The sequence below is a fragment of the Montipora capricornis genome, chromosome 9 (genome assembly GCF_036669925.1).
Source record: "Montipora capricornis isolate CH-2021 chromosome 9, ASM3666992v2, whole genome shotgun sequence".
NCBI classification, from domain to species: domain Eukaryota; kingdom Metazoa; phylum Cnidaria; class Anthozoa; order Scleractinia; family Acroporidae; genus Montipora; species Montipora capricornis.
The window spans coordinates 43,556,681-43,574,180 of NC_090891.1; the positions used below are offsets into that span (position 1 = coordinate 43,556,681).

At 40.1% G+C, this 17,500-nt stretch overlaps 2 protein-coding genes across 2 annotated transcripts in view; both read left to right on the top strand.

The window, feature by feature from the left end:
- Nucleotides 1-4,948, top strand: part of LOC138015328 (uncharacterized) — a 26,690-nt gene extending 21,742 nt beyond the window's left edge. Inside the window, exons 5-6 of the mRNA XM_068862330.1 lie at nt 2,869-3,210; nt 4,386-4,948. Of these exons, the coding sequence (XP_068718431.1) occupies nt 2,869-3,210; nt 4,386-4,854 (811 nt within the window). The 3' untranslated portion in view covers nt 4,855-4,948. The remainder of the gene's footprint in view (nt 1-2,868; nt 3,211-4,385) is intronic.
- Nucleotides 1-17,500, top strand: part of LOC138015326 (uncharacterized) — an 89,655-nt gene that overhangs the window by 34,644 nt on the left and 37,511 nt on the right. The window lies entirely within an intron of this gene.

The window sequence follows — 17,500 nt, forward strand, 5'->3', positions numbered from 1 at the left end:
TTATTAATCGCTACCTCACACGTACTCGCCATGGCTGTAATCCCCCGGCTTCCGTCTCTGACACTATACGTACCTTTTACTTTAAATTACCTTATATTGGTCCTTTTTCTTTTATCACGCAGAAAAAGGTTCGCCTTTTTGCTAAACGTTATTGTAATAATATTGATATTAAGTTAGTTTTCTCATCATTTAAAATCGGCAACATGTTCAGTGTGAAGGATCCTGTCCCTAGTGGGCTCCGTGCGGGTGTGGTATACAAGTTTTTTTGTGCGGGCTGTATTGCCTGCTATGTCGGCGAAACTACCCGGCATTTTTCCACGCGCGTACGTGAGCACACTTTCAGTGATAGGACCTCGCACATCTTCAAACATCTACAGAATTCTGAGCATTGCCGCACTTTGTGCTCTAACGATTGTTTTAGCATCCTAGATCACGCTTTTACCACCTTCCAACTTAACATAAAAGAAGGCATTCATATTCAATGGGAGAAACCTACACTTAATCATCAACTTTATCATGTTAATTTAAAACTTTCTGTGTAATCTTTTACATTGTCATGTGTCCTTACAGCTAATTAGCATTTTGGTTCACACTATATATTCAACTCTGTACTTTGTAATTTAAACTGAAGATGGCAGAAGTTTCTGTCGAAACATGTTTTTAAATTTAAAAAATGTTGTGTTGTTTCTTAAAATATCGTTATCCCTGCTACTATCCAGACCTTTTGGCAAAACCGGAAGTTGTAATCGTTGATTACATGTGAACTGGAGTGATTGTCAATTTTGTTCCTAAATATCTGTAAGGTGTTTGGAAGAACCAATCAGTACTAATCGTTATGACAGATGCCGGAATTCGAAATTGTTATGTGCTCTAGGAAATTGTTGTAAAATTTCTAATAATTTTGAGAGCTTGTGGTTTTTTCAGAGCGGATTGGCGTGAGGCAGGTTTGCTTGGTTAGTTTAGCATCGGACTAACGAGCGGTTGGTCGTGAGTTCGACTCCGGGGCCGTACCAATACGCAGGGTCGAGCGGTTGGTCGGTCGGTCGGTCAGGCTCGTTAAAGAAGTTAAAAGGAGGTCGTCAAAGGGGCAGTGTCACGCTATTTTAGTCAAAATACAAAACACTAAAAGACGTCTTTGCATCAGTGAAGACCAGAAAATAATGCTGTAGTTTTGTTGCCAATGCCTTTGAAGTGCACTGAAGCTATTCTCTGTTGTTTACAGCCAAGGATGGGAAGGATGGAAATGGATTGGGATTTGAAAAAATTGGCCACTTTTTTCAATTTTAGGGACGTCGTCTGAAAGGCGCTAAAACTTAAATACGAATAGCTCCTTGTGCCACGTTATATTTCGTATCATCTCAGTGAGTTGTCAGCCGAGAATGTTATACGTGTGAGCTGGAGTGGTAATTTAGTTTTTTACCCAGTTTTGACCTAAAAACAGTAAATTTAACATGACAGTGCCCCTTTAAGGAGGAGAAAGTTCTGCCTCTGTAATTACATCTGCAAATGGTGGGACTCTCAAGTCTTCTCAAACAAGGCCAAACCGTATGCCCCGTCTCAAAATCTTTTTTCATAAATTCTGTGGGACTTTAAATCTCCCCGACACTATTCGATAAGAGCAGGACACGAGGTTCCCGGTGTTGTGGCCTGGCCTGATTGGTAAAGATTGTAATTGATTGATTGATTGATTAATTGTGAGAGTTAAGCCTGTGTCAAGCAAGACTGCGATCGAATACAACTGTAAAAGATTTAGCAACAGTGTTGTCTGTCAAATGCCCCTCCTAAAGAACAATCGTCGTCGGCTCCTGTCGTCTTTAATAAAGCTTGTGTATAAACATCCCAACACATGTTTCTTGACCCTATATATGATGATGCCGCTTTTACCAGACTTGAGTTACTACAAAAACACAACTTCAGTATTGAAACTATCAAAAATGGCTTGAAATATTGAATTATTTAATGCCAGAGAAAAGATCATTACAGACCTGCTCTGACTTCGATGTGGTTGTTTGCTCATACGAGTAAGTCTTTAAGTGATTTTCCTCCTCTGCATGATATGGTAGGAGACGTTTTGTAAATGTTTTTCAGCATTGGCTGATTGTGCATTAAACTCCATTCTTGCATCAAATGTTTAAGATCTTTTACTGCTGGATGATAAGTTGTGACAAAGCGGGTATTATTATCTCGTGAGTCTTTTTTGTTTGTTTTCTTTATGCCCATTGCCTTGCGGAAAATTTACTTCAGACAATGTGCCATCTATTCTTGGGTTTCACTCACGTGATCAACAGCCATGTTTTTCAACGAAAACAAAAGAATTCGTTAGCATGATAATAGCTTTCAATTCCCGGAGGATTGGATCGGAACACCAACATGGCTGCCATTTCATTGTTTGGGGACACCAACATGGCAGCCGTGACATCATGTGAAATCCAAGAATTAGATTTTTAGGACAGCCGCTAAACTTGTCCATCTCTTCCAAACACTTATTTATAGCTGTTAGCGACTTCAGCGCCCGAAAAACAATCCTTTGAAACCTGACACTTCCGGTTCAATTTTCCCCACTCCACCTAGGAAAAGGCCAAATTCCCCACCTCCGGGAAGCCTTACCCGTCAAACTACCCACTCCCCGGGCACAGGTCATAGTTAAATGCCCAGGGTTTGCCCGGGAAGGGGAGGGGTGTGTTGAAGTTTCGATTTGATCGGCGCATAACTGCGGAATACCCGGCCATTATTGTGTTCTTGTTGCGGCATCGTTTGAAGAACGAGGCATATAACAATACACTCCATATGAAAAGAAGTGGCCGGTTCTGTGGAATATAGTGCCTAAAATACCAACGTCTTCACCATGCAATCCCGTTTCTTTTTCAGATGGTTTATTGTTCATGTGCCCAATGTGCGGTTTTTGAGACAGATGTTTTCCGTTCCTAATCGCGGTCCGGCCCCTCCCCCCATTTTACGTCTCAGTGATGGTGGCCACATTGAAAATCTTGGCATCTTGCCGCTGTTGAAAAAACAATTACCAAAGATTGTTGTAGTTGACGGCGGTCACAAAAAAACCGACGAAGAGTGGGGCAGTGATTTGCTGCATGCCTTTTCATTGGCCCGTGAGAAACTTAATTGCTCCTTTACCGGGCTCGATGGTCGTGACGTCCATGAAGATATCAGAGAGAAGTTCATTGACACCGACGGTTTTCCACCCAGGAGTTACAGGTTAGTAGAGCGGACTAAGAGCGACAGAGTTTGCCAGTTAAGGACGGTGCCAGGTAATGAAAACAATTTTTTTTCCCGGGGTATGACCTCGCAGAAAAGTAGATCATACTTTGGGTTATTGGAATGTGAAACGAAAATAGGGGGTAACCATGCATTTTTCAGAGATAATTATAGGTTTGTTTTTTGAAAAAGTGGACCCTAGAAATGTTTTTCTTAAACAAAGAAACAAGTTTTTTCATAGTTTTTATCGGCACAAACGTTTGCTTCCAGTAAAACAACAGGAAAGTCAAATAGCAAATTGCAACCGGATGATTCTAGAAATGTGTTTTAATAAAAAAAAACGAGACGACAGAGCCATTTTTGAGCCTGACAGCCCTCCTCTGTAGTTACTAAAAAGCGCCCTTTATCAGATTTTACTGCCCCAAAAATTAATACCGTCGTCAATGGGCATCAAACTTTCATTTTTCATGTTTTTATCATAGTTCGTATAGATTACTGCAACAGCCTTCTATTTGGTTTACCCTCTGTTCATCTACTTAAACTGCGACGCTTGCAGAATTATCTAATGCTCCTCGCTACAGCCTAACATAACACCAGTATTATGTTCGTTACATTGGCTTCCTGTCAAATTTCGCATTGATTTTAACTCCCAAGAGCAGTTTTTTTTAACAGATGAGCTTTTCACTGGCAGTTGAAAATATGGGCCTATCGGCCTTATTAAAAATATATCATAACAGTAAAGAATCACATTGACCTTTGCATTCAACGACTTTGCAAATTAGCATTTGCTCTTGCAGGTCCGTTCATCCATTTAGCTTTCTTTTAACGACTTGAACCGGCCCATCTGTGGTGAACATAAACTTGCCGTCCACTCCAACAATTTCAACAATGCCACAGTCATTCCAGTCTCCCAAAGTTTATGTATTGGGGAATTGCGACAAATGCAAATTGGACCATGAAGTGCTTATATTCGCAGCAATTACCTGTAATTCTTTTCACCAATTTAAAACGGAGCAAAATTTTCAGCGAATCATAAATCGTGGCAATTTCAATCGCGTGATCACTTCCATGTAATTTACCTTGTCATTGTCCATTTGCCTTTGGAGCAAGGAATGTCACGTACTTCTAAAGGGATCGCTTGAAAATGTAAAGCAAAATTGTTTTTCCTTTTTCAGGTGTAAGGTGCATTATTATGAAAATAGAACCAAGGTCGGTGAAGGCGAAATCTTGCTGGTCACTCCACGGCATCCCAATGGGCGCATCGACAATCAGAAACCCGTGAAGTCCAATATGAAAGAAACAACCTTGGTGCTCACTCAACCGCGTCCCAATGGGGGCACCCAGAAACCCGTGGAATGGAAAGACATCAATGTTGACCTTGAAGCCAAAAACTGGGGTAAACGCCCACAACAAGACGCTGAAGAAGTAGACAGCCTAACGTTTTGCTGCTGCGAATGTTGTCATGATGCTCGCTTTAAATGTTTGTCAGACAAGCTCTGTGGAGCGTTCCCACAACACAGCACGGCGAATCAGTTCTTCACTCCGCGCATGTTCAGAGCATACCACTGCGAAGGATACAACGCATGCATGGAAGCTGAGGCCGCTGAATTTTTAGGCGCAATTCAAGACGTAACTTTCCCCTAAAGTAGTGATGCTGCCAAGTGATAGCCATAAACCGCACCTTCTTTTATTTTCATGCAGATTCTTTTAAGAATTGCGGTGAAGTAGGCTTAGGGTATTCCGGGACGAAGTGTTGGAACTGAGGATCCGTTTTATTAATTAAACTTTAGCTTTGCATTGCTGAAATGGAGATTTATTGCAATTCATAAAGATTGGTGATACTTGTTGGGTACCTCGCTGTTATTTATAAAATCATATTTTATTGGCTCCAGCCTGAGATAGGAGGCAGCTCTGTCGTGTTAGGGGTAGAACCCACTTTTGCTATTGTATTTTGTATGTTCATTAAGGCCTGGGCAAACGGACCGGAAACAACATCCTTTCGATTTCGTTGAACAGCGATGTTGAAACCATCCCCCCTCCCCCATTCAACCGTGTTGAAACATGTTGAATGGAAGTTGAATCGATGTTGAATGAGTTTAAAAGCGTTTAAACTTTGCTTCAACAACCAATCAACATTTCTTTTGTTTTTGCGAATGTTGAATGAAGTTGAAGCTGTTTGCCCCCCTCTTTGAACATTGTTGGTTAGGCGCGTGCGCACTAATCCGTCTCTTAATGACGTATCCATGTCTTAGTCCATAGAATCTTTGGTGAATCTTTGTTGAACCAAATGTTGATGATATTTCAACAAAATCGAACGGATGTTGAGAAATGTTGAGAGCCGTTTGGCCTAGAATTTAGCTTTCTATCTTTTCTTATACTTTTTAACGCATTTTAAAACTCATTAAGTGTTACTAAATTTTGGGTGAACGACAGGGGCAATGTTTGCCTGTCAAAAATATTAATCGCATCGAAGCTAAGACCTTGCTGGACGTAATTTTAGGTAAATTTAATTGTTTTATATACAGCACACATTATTGCTCAGGAATAAAAAAATAACCAGGTTTGAGAAAGCAAAGTGCGAGAAACAGTTGTACTACCAGCTCAGATCAACCGTATAGGACGTTTACAACCAACCTCAAGGGACACCAATATCAGAAGAGAAATGTACGACTTCTGGTGGACGAACAAAAGAAGCTAATGAGAGATCTTTTGTTTTCGTCCACCAACATGACGGCGATGACATCACGTGAAAACCTTCTATTACAGGCGTTGTAGTAACATTTGTTAGAATTCTTTTATTAATTAGCATCCATTGTTACTGCCGAACTTACTGGAGAGTTAGGAACGGCCACGGTCACTTCAACGAAATATAAATTAGCGCTATCGTCAGTATTTTGCGATTGCTATTTGGCGAGAACTTTGCTGTGTGGCTTGGTACGAACGGTTTTAAAGCAAAGATGGCCGGAGAATGAACGGTTCGTTGTTGTGGCACGTTGTCCGCCGTCAAGACCAGAATTTTTTCTTGTTGATGACAATGATTGACGTTTGGACAAAATAAGAGGAAATCATCTTTCGAGTCTAGTTTTAGCAGTCTTATTGCAGAAGAGTTTAAGTGAGTGGGGATTTAACAAAAACAACTTTTATTGAATTTTGAACCTCGGATATTTTGTTTGTAGCTTTCTGATTGGTTCACTCAATTTCGGTTATTTAACAATTATCGGTGAATATTCACCGATAATCACTGAGCCTGAGGCGAATAATTGTTTTAGTATAAATACACAGGTGATTATTTCAAAAAAGAGGGAAAAAAACATTTCAACGGGAAATCATCTTCACTTACAGTGGCAAAACGACTACTGGCAGCTATTTTGTCCTTCGAGGTGATATCGGCTGATAATCCGAGATAGCGAGCCAATGAGAGCGCGCGATTTTGTCTAATCGCCTGTGTATTTATACTAACAGCTAATATGGAAAGCTGGAAACAGATAAGCATTTATTTCAGAATTTAATGAAAATTTAATAAAACAATTATTCCATTAGCGCTGGTTGGATATGACACTGGTTGGATATGACACTGGTTATAGCCAACTGGTCGCTGCGCTCCTCGTTGGCTATTTACCATCTGCTATCGAACGCACGCTCATGGAATAATTATTAAATAACATATGGCGGACACATTTCCGTTAGGGGCTTTTCTATTGCACAAATTATTACAGAGCCCTGTATGCGTTCACGAATGATTGACATATCATACGCATGTGCCTAAGGGTCCACGCCTTTTGTAACGCGTCTGTCGTGTTTAAGCAACCGGCGACATTTACGGAAACGAATGTGAACTCTATCGTTCACTTGACTTTGTAAAGTAAAAAGAGATTTTTTGAGTTTTTTGTTAAAAAAATCTGAACTGTTAATTGATCGTATATCTAGTGGTATTAAACCATTCCAGAGTCTAGGTGCTGCAGCACAAAATGTCCTTTCCCCATATCGTATAGTATTGGTACGCCGAATTACTAATAAATTCATAGAACTAGAACGCAGTGTATTAGAAATGTTAGGACGCGTTGTTCGCGTAGGCTTGTACTGAATGATGATGGAGGTCAGATAGATAAGATGGTTCCAGATTGTTTAAACACTTGAAAGTAATAAGCAAAATCTTGTAGGTTATACGCTTCCCAACAGGGAGCCAGTGGAGCTCATGTAGAATTGGCGTCATGTGATCATGTTTCTTGAACGTGCAGCTGCATTTTGCACTGATTGAAGACGCTTTAATTAGGTTGTGGGAAACACGAGAAAGAAGCCCACACTTGTCACAGTGTCACAAGATTTCTTCGCCAGAGAGATGGAAGATCTCTCACAATAACAATTCCCTCAAAATTCAATATGAAACTATAGAAGGCTTAGACAAAAGACTATTCTTGGTTGCCAGGCCCAAGACCACAAAACCGCCTATAATTCTCATTGGCTATACTAAGCTTACGTGGTTTTATATACTAACCAACGGAAATGAAACCTAATTCCGACTCTCACTAAATCGAGTTTACATAATCAGCCTAAGTCTATTCAAAAAAGGAGGTCGCTAAAAAGATCAACAAAATACTCGTGTACAGTTTTCGACAAGGTATTAAGGGAGACTAGTTATGAGAGAGTTTATTTGTAACGAAGGCATGGATCAAAATTTCCAATGATGGTTTGTCCAGGTAAGTGCAAATCCTCCAGATTTTTCTCAAGAGCCAGAGTGAAGTCTTGCAGACAGAATTAATATGAGTCTCAAAGGTGAGGGTGAAGCAGTTGGGGCTATACCCTCTTCGCCAACCATATATAATATTAGAAATGTTAGGACGTGGTGAATGTTTTGTGTGAAAAACTAAAAGTTCAGACTTAATTATCGTTCAATTTCAAATAGTTACGAGATATCCAAGTACGAATTTCAGCGACACAAGCTTCAACACATGACGTAGCTGTAGCTCTTCACTACAGGCGGGATTGAATGCCAAGTAGAGCTGTGCCGGTCATCCGCATAAAACACAGGCAGTCCAAGCTCGGTGTACGATTTATAGACTTTCTATGGGAAAAAATACTTTGAGCTTATAAATGCTAAAATGAGCTGTAAATGTAGAAATAAACTTCACTTACCTCTACGTACAGGTGTCCTCCTCTTTTCTGTGCAATCGGAGGGCAAACTGTGTCCGTTTAAGACGGGTTTGTGGCTTAAGAATTTTTGCGATGTCATTAGTTCACAGGCAGTCCAAGCTCGGTGTACGATTTATAGACTTTGTATGGATCTTAAGGTCCCTAATATCTTACCTCTTTCGCTTTCGAACCCACTTGGAAGCGATTGATGTCATGGGCATATCGTGCTCGGAACAGAATTCAACTTCGAACCTCGGAATAGCGAAGATGGCTTCGGTTTCGTGCTCATAGCGAAGACCACCCGTGTAACTCGAGCGGCGGTCCTTGCCCGATGCTTTGCCTGTTCCGGACACGCTTTCTGAGCGAGGTCTGTCAAGACTAACGAGAGCGGTACCATCTGTGGAGCTAATATACTCAGCAATGTGTTGATGAAGGTTTCGGGCTGTGTACCCGACAGGTACACACCCCTACACCCGACAGAGCCCGACACCTTCATCAACGCATTCCTGAGCACAAAAATTCGGCAATCGGTAGGCATTTCTTCGAAGCTCACGGTAACAACAACCTTTTGAAAAAAAACCAATTCACAGTTTTAAGAAAGTGCCAGGGCAAATTTGATTGTCTAGTATTTGAAATGCCCAATTTAAATACCCAGACGGACTCCATACGTGCGAAACTTTTTGTTTAATATTTTTAATTATTTTTTAACTTTTTCTCACGTTACAGCTTTTAATCAGCTATTGTTTTTTTAGCATTTATAGACCGAAACTCACTAACATATTTTGACTTGATAATGACGTTCTTCGCTTTTTTTAGCAATTTTTTTAATCTTAAAATGATTATAAGAAATGTTTTATCATACTTTTATTTGATGTCTTATTCCAGGGGCACCCAACGACCAATTCGTCGTAAAATGTATTATTATACCCCAGTTAATGAAAATAAATGTTATTAAGGCATTTTCAGGTGTTTTTCAGTGTTGCTGGGAAAACATTATCTGTTCCTTTTTCCCAGTAACATACACAAGAAATTTCCTAGCCAGCTAGATAAAATTGGTTGGTTTCCCAGCCAGGAATTCCGCGCGCTTTCAAATCCCTCGATCCAAAACGACGGAACAAAAGCGACAAAACCGGGACAAAACAGGTTTTTTCCGCAAGCGCAAGCACTCTGACCAGCCGTCGTATGTTTGTGACTACTCTCTGGGAGAGGGAAGGGTTTTTTTTTTTTTTTTTTTTTTTTTTTTTTTTTTTAGTCGTCCTCAGTTTTCAGAGTTTCTACAGCCAGCTCGGGTTGAAATGTCAGAAAAAGTCAGTAATTCCCAGGCAAAACCTCTATCAATAACAAAATTTCCCAGCCAGCTTACCGGAACACCAGTATTTTTGCCAGCCAGCAAGATTCCTCTGGGGAACAGATAATGTGAGGAACAGATTCGTTGGGTGCCCCTGTTATTCACGTCACACCGACGTTATTTCAATTAAATTTTAAAGTTAAAAAATTAACCTTATTAGAAGCAAACACCTTGTCACTCAAGTTTCAACAAATAACGCTTCTCGCATGCGCAATTGACCATACCAAAGTGGGTCCAGCGGGAAGCCATGGATCCAATGGATGCGTTCTTGTCGCTGCTAGTGAACAGACTTTTGGCGGGAATACAAGAGAGCGCGAGTTACCTAGGTGACGAGGAGTGAGCTATCATTTGTCGACACTTTTGAAGGCAGAAGAGCGATAGGTTACCTTGGGGACTGTTGGAAAGCTGAATAATGCCCGCTCCTAGACGACGGTTGTATTCTTTTGTGTCAAGGTCATTGCATTTTCAGATCTCCCTTTTTTTTTTTGACACGCCATGATAGTTGATACACGACGTATTCAATGAACACCGGTCGAATTTAGGGAAATGGCAATGCAACAGCTATAAGTTCATCGCAAAAACCCTAAGTGACTTTATCAGCACAGTACCACAAAAGTCGGTAGGTGTTTTATCTCAAATATTTTAAGCGTTCTCTTTGATGAAGACACGTCGCGTCATGTTATTCGCATTGCAGATCATATGCATGGGCGGGGTAAATGACATGCATGAAGTTAGTACTTTTTTAATATACTGAATTAATTTGTTGTGATTTTAACATTCTAAACTTTTTCCATGTATATCTTATAAATGCGCACTCCATGCCATTGAGGGTTACCGACCATATCAAGCCCCCCATATCAAGCCCCCTACCATATCAATGGTTGGTAACGTTCCAGCCTTATATGCGTCTCAGGAACAATTTCTGATGCATTAAGTGCTCAGGAATCATCACAGAAAAGTGAGGTAAGGATAGGTTTTATTTTCTTCATCAATTTTATTTCGATTTATGGCGAATCGGTCTGAATTGTAAGCTTGGTTTTTTTAATTTGCCGAGATCGAGATCACAGAATCTTTATCGTACTGCATCTATCCCACCAACCGCTCCTTCTCAAGTTTGTACGATTTCATGTAGCTTCATCTATACCAGTGTCGTTACACGCTCTCATTAACGACGAATGAGAGAAGTGATCCTCGAACTTAGGTCGACAATTTAAGCAACTGTCTCTTTTTGGCACCTGAAAAATTCAGGTGGCTCCAACAGCATTCAAACCAATGATCTCTGCGATGCCGGTGCAATGCTCTCTGAAGCCACACACTTGGGAGAGGGTCTTGTTTCTGTGAAGGACGCGATGAATGAAATGATTCTATATTAACATTATCAAAAATTCCATTAGTGCCAAGATGCAAACAAGTGCATATTACATACACCGAAAGGAAATTGAGAGTAAAAAGTAGGATGAAAATCATTTTGTCCTGAATTTCACTTTTCAACTATTATCTTGCTCAGAATTAATCATCGTCACGCCGACTCTCCAATGTTATATATATATATATTTATGTGTGTGTCTGTGCTTTCTCTTTTCCTCTCTTTATGTATTTTTCATAGTTTTTTTAGTAATACAGTTCATACTTCTCTTTTTTCTCTTTTAACCGAAGTAAAACTGTAATTTAATCAAAGGGCATGTAATTAGTTTAACTATATCTTGCCCTCTCCATTTATTCTTGAAACCTGTTATTTAAGGACGTTCGCGCCAAAATCTTCCTATGGTGAGATTTTCTTCATTTCTCGCCAAGAGTTAGGTCATAAAGTACTTACTCCAAAAATGAAAAAAAAAATGGGGGTCACCGACTTTGTCTCGGAGAAAATGGCAGTGGAAAAATGCCTTAATTTCGAGAAATCGGTCATAATAGCGAGATGTAGCCTTATCTGCTCATCCATCGAAAATCATAAAAATAAACTGTTGGAGTGAAAGTTTCCGTGCATAGGTTTTTAGGAGTGAGATTTTTAGATAATTGTATGCCGCTAGGGATGTGGTAAACAGTAGAGTTCGTCCTCGACGAGCGTTTTCGTAAGCTCTATCCGTTGCAACCACTACCGGAATTCGATTGCACGAGGAGAGAAAATGTTAAAAAAAGATAACTTCTTACGGTGAGAATTTTTTCATTTCATCATATTTTGTAGATAGCAAGTAAAGTAAGTGATTCATGATTAAAAAAAAATGGGGGTCACCGATGATCTGAACGAGTAAAATCGATGTGATTTTGCAAAGCTCTTGGAAAATTTCATTTGTCACGCTTTTGCGTGACCTGTCGGGCAAGGACTGGAACTGAAGAGAGGATCGATCGTTGAAGAGATGAAAGGTTTGTACCGAAAAAAAAAAAAAACCTTTCTTGAGCATAGCAACGAAGTTTTCAGCAGGGATCATCTTCATTTGGTTGGTGTTTTGTATAATATCTGTCCATTGCCGTCATGCTCATCCTCTGGAGTGTGTTTTTTTGTGAAATTTAATCGCTGGTTGTTTCCACGCAGGTCCGCACTATTCAAGCGGACGAGGACTATTTAAAATACTGCTCTATTTTCACGAAAGTAAAGGAAAAGAACTTTAAAAACATGCATTCACTTTGAACTTAAGTTCGTAGGGTAATAAAAACATTAAAAAGAAACAGCCCCATTAAATTTACGCAACGGTTCGTCCTCAAGTCTACTCGATCAGCTACCTTTTCCAGAGCTTTTCCATCCTCCCGCTGACTTCTCTTTGAAGTTTCATTATGATTCGAAAATAAATGTGCCATTCTTTTGCCGGCCTGGAATTTTTTCCTCGGCGTTTTTGTCGCCATGTTATTTTAACTAATGCTTGAAAAATATGTATGAAAGTCAAGTAGACTAGTGCACGACTGATAAAACCTCGCGAATATCAGTCGTGCAGTAGTCTACTTGACTTTCATAAATATTTTAAATCAATTTTGACTGATCACGATCTTCTCTGATCCAACGCTGTGCAAGACTTATCGTCCACGGTTTTTGCAAAGGTTTTAAAACCTGCTGGGCAGCCTTGAGTGATTTACGAGGGATGACAGTATCATCATTACGAGACCAGACGAAGGAAACGGCGTTGTCATCGTCAGCAGACTTGATTATCTTAATAAAATGAAGAGGTTGATTTCTGACGGTACCAAATTCAAACAATTAAAGCATAATCCAACTAAATCTAGAGAAGAGAGCCTTTCTGCATATCTTCGCAAAATCAAAAAAGACGGAATTATTGATGACGTAACATTCCACAAGATTCTACCCAGTGGATCTTCTCCTGGTGTTTTATATGGTCTGCCAAAGGTTCACAAGGCTGGATGCCCTTTCCGCCCTATTGTGTCCTCTGTGAACACCTACAATTACAATCTTGCTTCCTACCTCGTTGGCATACTTCAACCAATTTCCACCAACCAACACACGGTTAAAGATTCATTTAGTTTTGCAGATTGGGCCAAAACATACAAACATAACAACGGAATAATGTGGTCTTTGGATGTCACTTCTCTTTTTACAAACGTGCCGCTTGATGAAACAATACAGATTTGCCTGGACAGATTGTACTCTCTCCCGGATCCTCCGCAGTTACCTCGTTCTGCTTTGAAAGATCTTTTGCAGTTTGCCACTAAGAAGAGTCATTTTGTATTTGATGGCCAATACTACGATCAGATTGATGGTGTAGCCATGGGTTCACCTTTAGGCCCCGTTTTGGCTAACATTTTCATGTGCCACTTTGAAGAAAAATGGTTGATGAACAGCAGATTCTGTCCTTCACTTTGGTTCAGATATGTAGATGACACCTTCACCATGTTTGACAGCAAGGACACTGCTAATGAGTTTTTAAATAGTCGACACGATAGCATTAAGTTTACTCTTGAATTCGAAGAAGACAATAAGATTCCATTTTTAGACATCCTTCTCAAACGCTGCCCTGACAACACTTTCTCTACATCTGTCTACCGGAAGAAGACATTCAAAGGCCTTTACACCAAGTGGGATTCATTCACACCTCGCAAGTACAAAATCAACCTCATCCGCACTCTCACCTATCGATGCTTCCGAATTTGCTCCTCGCCATCTTTATTACAGGCCGCTATTAAAGATCTGAGAAAGCTTCTGTTGCAAAATGGTTACCCTCAAGGAGTTATCACGTTCAACATTAACGATGTATTGAACAAAAATAAAAACAAATCAAATAGCCCTGTTCAAGCTACAGTCCCCAAAAAAGATATCTTAATCGTCCTACCCTACTTAGGTCTTCACAGTAACCAAGTCACTAAACGTCTGAAATCCTGCGTATACAATTTCTACTCTTTCGTCAATCTCAAGATCATATTCCAAAACACACGCCGCATCAACTCTTTTTTTCCATACAAAGATCGCTTGAACCGATCTCAGAGGTCCAAGGTCGTCTATAGAGCTGTCTGCTGGAACTGCGATGAATTCTACATTGGCAAAACAAAACGAAGACTCCACGACAGAAAAACAGAACATTTCAAGGCCCTAGCTAAAAGTGACCATTCATCAGCCATTTTTCAGGTGCCAAAAAGAGACAGTTGCTTAAATTGTCGATCTAAGTCCGAGGATCACTTCTCTCATTCGTCGTTAATGAGAGCGTGTAACGACACTGGTATAGATGAAGCTACATGAAATCGTGCAAACTTGAGAAGGAGCGCATTACCAGAAATCGGCGACATTTTGCGCCCGCGAAGTATTTGGCACGCGGTTTCAAATTATCAAGATGGCGGCATAAAGAATCGATAAAGAAAGCAGTAGATAGAAAAAACAAGGACTGAAATAACACACTATCAAAGGATCTGAATCAATTTAATTTCTTTTTTGAGGTTGTCAATACAAGGGAGAATGAAAAAGGGGAAACTAGCTATAGAGTCTGGGCTCCTGTTCGAATGACGATTTTAGAGAGAAGAAACAACTTCGTTTCATGCGTGTGACTTGGTAGAGTAAAAATAATTTTCAAAAATCAGGGCCCACAGTACACTTAGCCAGCGATAGTCTGTATAATAATAATCATATATGAAGTACCCACCTGTAAAGATGGCGATCAAAACAAACTGGAGACCGAAACTCTACTTTTCACAAGGAATAATAAGCGCAGTGGTGCGTTTTGTACCGCTTTTATCGCAGAAATGGATGTATTTTTACCTCTTTTATCGCAATTTGGGCGGCAATTTGGGGAATGGATAAAGGTTGATTTTTATCACGTTTTAAAGTTTGAACATCGATCGACGATTAGAGAGGTCGGCACCAAGGATTCACATCAACGAAATGTTCTAAAATGTGGAGGGAAGGTAGGCACCTCTGAGCTTTTTTGAAAGAATTAGAGAGCTCAAGGAACTGTAACAGCCGTTCGTAAAATGTGTTGTTGGCGGCACGTTGGCGAACTTTCGAGAGACCAAAACTACCGTAAATAATGATATGGTACGTACACTTTACATTTAGAGGTCGGCAAATGTCGTGTATGCCACTTTAGATCTGAAATTTCCACTTCTTCAATTTTCTCCATACATTTCTCTATAACGATCGGCGGCCATTCTTAGAGAGCGGAAGGTCTGGGTCGAATCTGGGTGTCCGCCATTTTGTCTTAAATTTCTGGTAATGGGTTGGTGGGATAGAATGATGCAGTACGATAAAGATTCTGTGATCTCGATCTCGGCAAATTAAAAAAACCAAGCTTACAATTCAGACCGATTCGCCATAAATCGAAATAAAATTGATGAAGAAAATAAAACCTATCCTTACCTTACTTTTCTGTGATGATTCCTGAGCACTTAATGCATCAGAAATTGTTCCTTAGACGGCTGAGGAGAGCGGTCTTGTCACGTTTTGCACCAAAACATCAAAACATTGAACCACGAGCCCGCGGCATGAATTTCATGTGTTTGCGGTTATATTATTAAATCGCAAAAGTGCGATTTATATAAATCGCACTTTGTGATTTATAAATCGCAATGTGCGATTTATAAATCACGCTTTGTGATTTATAAATCGCAAAGTTCGTAACTTTGCGATTTATAAATCGCAAAGTTTGTAATCTTGCAATTTATAAATCGCAAAGTTGGTAACCTTGCGATTTATATATCGCAAAGTTGGTAACCTTCGCAAAGTTCGTAACCTTGCGATTTATAAATCGCAAAGGTAGTTCAATGTGAATATAGGAGAAAAGTACTTAAATAATATTTTTACATTTGGCGCCCCATAGTGAAATACTATGCGACCGCAAGCGGATATATCTGTCATCTCGACCTTGGCCTTGACTTTAAGGCCCAGTAATACGGGCAACATTTTTCGTGCAACTTGTCGCGCAGCGTTGCAAGTTGAAATGGTTTGTTGCCCGTATTACCACCTTCTTGTGCAACAAATTTTCATGTTGCAAAAAGTAAAAGCGACGTCTACTTTTTGCAACATAACAATTTGTGACGCAAGAAGGTGGTAATACACGGCAACAGACCATCTACAATCTCAACTTGCAACGCAACATTGTTGCGCGACAAGTTGCACGAAAAATGTTGCCCATATTACTGGGCCTATACCGACCTAAACCATTCCTGATCACATAATATGGAGTTATATCTCCGCCAAAATTCAGCGTCGGAATTTGACATCCAAGTTTCATGTTTGAGTCTTGATTTTCATAATATTCGACGTCGAAGTTTCATATTCAACACCCGGGGATGCTCGTCGGAAATTTTGAATTAAACCACTAAAGGAGACCATCTGGGCGTGGCTCAAGCTTTTTGTGACCGCTAAAGGGGACCAATCTGGGTGTGGCTTAAGCAAATTTTGACCCCTAAAAGAGACCGCTTAAAAACACACAAATACGACATGCAATGAGTTTAATGATATAAAGACATAATCATCGAATGCTTAAAAGGGAAAGGGTTTTCTAATTATTAAGAGATTCTAATTATTAAGAGATTATTAATTATTAAGAGATTGGGTCGCAGAAAGAGCCGTTCAAAGTAAACCCAACACGAGGCTCCTCTTAGGCCTTTCAAGGACGGAGGTTTTGGGAGAAATTCATTAAACTTACATGATAAAAGCCGGGGAATAAAAGAGGAACGTGCCGATCACCACTTGTGCCTCGTGGCATCAGTGGCCTGAGGCCTGACCTGACCCCTGCCTCACTTCATTGATAACAAGAAATGACTTACCTTTTGCAGCGGTTTGCAGGCCTTTCGTCGATCCGATCGCTTGTTGGCAGTGAAATTTATATTCCAGTAAATATTGAAATGAAAACAGCTCGATGCGAGATCACAGAAATAAAGGACGAACTCTTAGAACTCGTTGAGACAGCAATCCAGAAACCAGCTCACGGATATTTTTAGCATGATTGTTTTGTAATTTTGTAAACGCTAAACCCGCTGAGTTTCCTGTTATAGACAAACAACAGACAAAGCACAAAGACATCTTGTAATAACGCTTCCTTTATTGTCACTGATTAATCGGATTATAATGTTGAGTATAATCACAGAGGTAATGCGGTAAACAAAACACGTTAAAAAGAAAATTTGACTTCTGTTTCTCTTCGCGTAATTCTGTGTTTCTTCGCGGAACCCTAAACGAGACCTTGGCGGCTTAAAATATTGGCGCTTTGCCCGGAACACCCTAAGCGAGACCAAAATCCAAAATTTACACCCCTAAGCGAGACGACGAGCATCCCCGTCTCTTTCACATGGGAGTCCCACCCCCGGGATTCAACACTGAAGTTTTTCATTTGTTTTGAATTTGACATCCAAGTTCTGAATTAGACATCCAAGTTTTGA